Raw genomic sequence first — 5,180 nt, forward strand, 5'->3', positions numbered from 1 at the left:
AATATTCGAATGTTCTCAACTTAAAAGATGTAACCATACCATATGCTAGGAATGTGTGGAAGAATTAAAATTATCCTAAACTTCTGTGGGTTTAAAAGTCTAGTCTATCAGCAGTGGGTATTGTGATCAAGTGGTGTAGAATAGAATTGAAGGAACTGGGGCCTAGGCACTCCATCTTGCTCATCAAAGTAGAATGTAAAGTTTCCTAGCAACCAAACATCCTTAGGGAAACAAGAACTCATTCTGGAGTGGTGGTCTCAGAGCCAGATATGCCATGGGGGACCAGAGGCTTCCAGAGAATCAGTCTGGTCAGGTACCCAGATACAAGCATGTCTTGAAGCACAAAAAGGAGCAAATGACATTTCCTCCTTTCATTGAGGGCCATCACCGGCTGTTTGCTCAAGCAAAGCTCGAAGACTTTACTAGAGACTATGAGTCACGTGAGATACTGTCAGGAACAATCCAGGGTACCTTTCTCCCCAGAATTTCTGATGAAGGACCCAATAATGCCACCAATAAGAACCAGAGTAAGCTGCCCCAGGATTTGGGACTGATTTATTCAATGTCAGTGGATCAGCAAGGAAGTAGAAGGAACCAACACAAGCTGGATCATTTGTCTCAGATGGAAGATGATGTTGAAGACCACTTCATAAATTTGCTGCAGATTCCAAAACATGACTGGAATCTGAATAAGTCACCTCACTTAGAAAATCAATGGAACTCAAATAAGAACAGCAAACATGGGAAATACCTTCACAGAAATTTCAACCAGGAAACTCCTGAGAAATTCCAGTCATGTCAAAGAAATTTTCTTCCTGGTAATACATCCACAAATCAAAATTTGCTTGACTCTCTTAATTATAGATACACACAAAGAGAAGGTGATGATATCTATGAATTGGATGACACACTGGAAAACTTGGATGTGGTGCAACAATTTACCATGGACAATATTTATCAGCCAACATGTGAGGAATCCTCAGACAAGAATATGTGTCCTCTTCCTTCCAAGCTCAAGTACTTCAGAGGGTTAAGCAAAGAAAAAATCATCAGATTCTCCAAAGAGGCAAAAATATTTGAGATGAAACTCCAAAAATCACATGATTGTTGTACATCCACCAAGGAGAAGTTAAAAGATGGGTTATCATGTCAGAAACCCAAGCAGTTAAAAGCACTACCTAGTAAAGAGCCTATAAATGACCATAAGGGCTTCCTTGAGGTTCAAGGTAGAAGCTTTTGCAAACCAGATGTACTTGAAAATCTCTATGGGACAATTGCCTTTAAGGATTTCATTGTACACAAGGGCTATGGTATGCCAATTATACTAAAGAAATTTTTTATGAAGAAAGGATGGAATTACAACTCTGTTAATACTCCTATACCAAGCATATTAAAAAATTATGAACTGATGATGCAAAAACAGGATGATGAAGATGAAGAAGAGTGGGAAGGAAATTGAATAAAATTTTTCCTATTGCCACCTACTTGCCTATGACAAACACTTATTTTGCATTTGAGCTGTATTGGGTGGCCACCCATTAGCACCATAATCATAGCTGTAACATCTAACATTGTAAAACTCAATGAAGTTTTGCTTTGCCACGACCATTATTTTTGATATTTTATACAGTGTGAGGTCAATATCAGAATCTATTTCACCCATATTTCTTCGTTGACATTGTTATATAAGTCATTTGTAAAACTACCTAAAACCACTAAATAAAAACAAGAATACTCTGAATAAAATGACTCAGTGGTATCATTTGTAACATGGGTGAATCTCAAAATATTTTAATTGTACTCAATGAAAGGAAACTTGCATAGTTCCCTGTAAATTTTAATACTAATGAAATAATTATAGACATTATTTTATCAATAAATATTGAATTCTATAGCTAAAATTATGGGAAGCTATTTTCCTTTCGTGCACACCACAGACTTTACTCTTCTCAGACGGTTATTTTCCTCCAATGTTTTTAATGTCAAGTACACTTTAGTGCTTGTACCAGTTTACCTTTTGTGGGTAAAGCACATCCTCAAAAGGCACATATTTTAAGTTATTCTATTGCATGAGTATGCTGATGACATTTAATATTTTCAAGAATAAAGCCCTATCTCATAACAGGCCTGCAGGAATTCATTACATTTTCCTTTGATGCCTTTTACTACTTTGATTCTTAGGTACAAAAAATGTCATGCTGAACAAACTTACTTGTTTTTCTTTAGCCTTTAGCCTGTACTTCTTACAGAAAATTAATTTAGAGGCATTACATTTGTTTATGCTGTGGAATGTTTGTTTAATGATACAAAGATGTGTTGTATTATTTTATACTGCATTTGTTTAATGCTGTAAAGCTGTGTTACTTTGACTTCTAAAACACCTAATTGATCTAATAAAGTGCTTAATGGGCAATAGCTAGGCAGAAGAGAGAAATATGCTTGCGTGCCAGGCAGAGAAAAAATAGGAGAGATCTAGGCTTGAAAGAGGAGGGGAGAGGAGCAAGAAAAGGAGTAGAAGAGGAGGATGCCAGGGGCCAGCTACCTAGCCACACAATCAGTCACAGAGTAAGAAGAGAAGATAGCCATATAGAATTAAGGAAGGTAAAAGGTCCAGATCCAAAACATAGAAAAAGAGAGACTGGCTTATTTAAGTTAGACAAGCTGCCCAGAAACAAGTCAAGATAAGTCTGGGAATAAAATAAGTAAAATAAGTTATTGTGTATTTATTTAGGAGTTGGATGGCAGACACCCAAAGAGAAAAAGAACACATATACATTTGGTGTCATATCTAATAATTAGTTTTCATTTGAATTTCAAATAGCTGTCTTCATGTGTCTTTCTTAATCTACTAGTGATGCTATGGTTTAAGTTTGGTTTAATACTTGCATTTCAGTTTTTAACCAATTGTGGTATTTTTACAAAAGTATATCGTGTTCTATAAATAGAACATAAATATTATTAAGTGTAAAGTAAGAACATGCCTGATGAAGGAATTAAGAGACACTGTGAGTGTATTAAAGCATGATGGTTACTGAGATTCTCCAGAAATTCCTTCAGATTTAAAAAATACATTTTCTACTTTTGTCTTTTTTTATTTTATTTTTTTCCATAACTCTTTTTATTTATTTATTTAGGATTTCTGCCTCCTCCCCGCCACCGCCTCCCATTTCCCTTCCCCTCCCCTAATCAAGTCCCTCTCCCTCATCAGCTTGAAGAGCAATCAGGGTTCCCTGACCTGTGGGCTATCATACAACAAAAATATCTACTTTTGTCTTTTGACTGTACACATATTGTGATTCTATGTATGCCAGTGTTTTCTCCTTCCCCTAAAGCTCTTTTCCTAATTGAGAATAAAAGATGACAATTTCCTTTATTGCATCACATAAATTTTTAATTTAAAAACATATTTACATACAATATATTTTCATCATGCTTCCAAAAAATATAACATTGGTAGCTCAACATAAACTGTATATACAAAGACGTTGAATTTAAGAGTAAATTATAAGCAAATGCCTATTTTGTGTTTCACCTATCATGAAAGCTTACCTTGTAAAATTTATGAAGCATTTAGTTGTCAAATCCTTCGATATTTTGATTCTTACCTACCATGCCTTTGTGCCATGCTTTCTTGCATTTAACTTGTTCTTACATAAAATATAACTTCCTATTTTTGTATAGAGGTATCTCTTCAACTATTTTACATATTTCTCATAACCACAGAATTGGAATTATGGCTTCCTAGACAGTCAGTGAAGGTTGGCCCAGAGTAAACTCAAGAAAAGATCTTGATATTTAATGTTGACCAGGAGATGTAAATAACTCATTTTTAAATAAATCACACCAATGCATGGTACACTGAACACTACATTATTTCCATGAAATAAAACTATGTTGGAATCATGTAACGGCGTAAACGAATGCAGACAGATTGTAAAAATATATATACAGCTTTAATGGAGAAATAGACTTACAGAAGCACCGTTCCAGCGGAGACCAGGAAAGCAGAAGCAAGCACTGCTGCGAGCATGCATGCCAGATTTATAGGTAAACATTAGCCCGAGGTGAACATGCCCCCTAAGGGGCAGGACTTATCCCTATGGAATCACCAACTATTGAATTTTTTAAAACATGATGCAGAGAAATATTACAAAACTTTATTAGATATGCATCCAATTCCCTAAAGAAGGTGTTAGGGTTCTTGATGCAATGTGATAATATAATATAATATAATATAATATAATATAATATAATATAATATAATATAATATGATTTAATATGTATTATATTATTACTATAATATATTATACAATATAAACCTTATAAGGTTAAAATAGGACATTTTGACACTGTGCTTTATACAGACACAAGTAGAAGAAGGTCTGAAAAAACAAAACTTGAGAAAATAAACCAAAATAACAGCAAAGAACCCAAAGAAAGAAAGTGGAAATGGCATACATAACATAAAAAGCCAATTACCAAAAATAAATTTCATAACCCTCAAAATCACAGTCATTTTACAGACACAAGACAGGCATCCAAAAGCTTAGAAAGCAATGCAGGAGGCGAGAAAGATGGATCCGTGGTTAAGAGAACTTGGTGCTATTGTGTTAGGCCTTGGTTGGGTCTTATCACCCACACAAGACAACTCACAGTTATCTACAACTCCAGTTTCAAAGGATCCAACATACTCTTATGGCCTCACAAGTCACTTGCACCTATCTGTTGCACATGCATGGACATTGGCCAACATGTACATGATTGTAAAATAAACCTTTTATTTAAAAAATGCTATTTAAGATATCGATAAAAGAATTTCTAAACAGCTTCTTTGAAGGCTATATTTTGAAACTTTGTTATTTTTCTAGTACACCTGTTATTTACTGATTCATAAAATCATCCATACTTTTAATCCTATAATAATTGACATTACCATTAGATCACATAAATAAATGACAGAAATTGTCTGATAAAATTTTTAAAACAAGGTGAATTCAGAAGTAAAAAGCCTAGCATTATATTTCTCTTCCAGAATTAAAAGAAATACTCTAAAGTAGGCAAATGGATTTACTCTTATATAATATAAAAAATAGATGTACATAATGAACTTTTATACACATTTTAGTTGTGATATTAATGAATCCAGGGCAATATTAGCTTCCTCTTAAAAGGCTTCTTA

At 34.2% G+C, this 5,180-nt stretch overlaps 1 protein-coding gene across 1 annotated transcript; it reads left to right on the plus strand.

The window, feature by feature from the left end:
• The first annotated feature begins 274 nt into the window (after positions 1-274).
• On the plus strand, positions 275-1,459 carry LOC101987151 (putative protein FAM47D). Its single transcript, XM_005358657.2, has one exon. It carries the CDS (start codon positions 275-277, stop codon positions 1,457-1,459), a length of 1,185 nt encoding a protein of 394 aa, XP_005358714.1.
• Positions 1,460-5,180: the final 3,721 nt, after the last annotated feature.

Source organism: Microtus ochrogaster, chromosome X, assembly GCF_000317375.1.
Source record: "Microtus ochrogaster isolate Prairie Vole_2 chromosome X, MicOch1.0, whole genome shotgun sequence".
NCBI lineage: Eukaryota > Metazoa > Chordata > Mammalia > Rodentia > Cricetidae > Microtus > Microtus ochrogaster.

Bases quoted from the DNA above. Each gene is read 5' to 3' on its own strand.
- LOC101987151 (XM_005358657.2), top strand. From the start codon at position 275: ATGGGGGACCAGAGGCTTCCAGAGAATCAGTCTGGTCAGGTACCCAGA.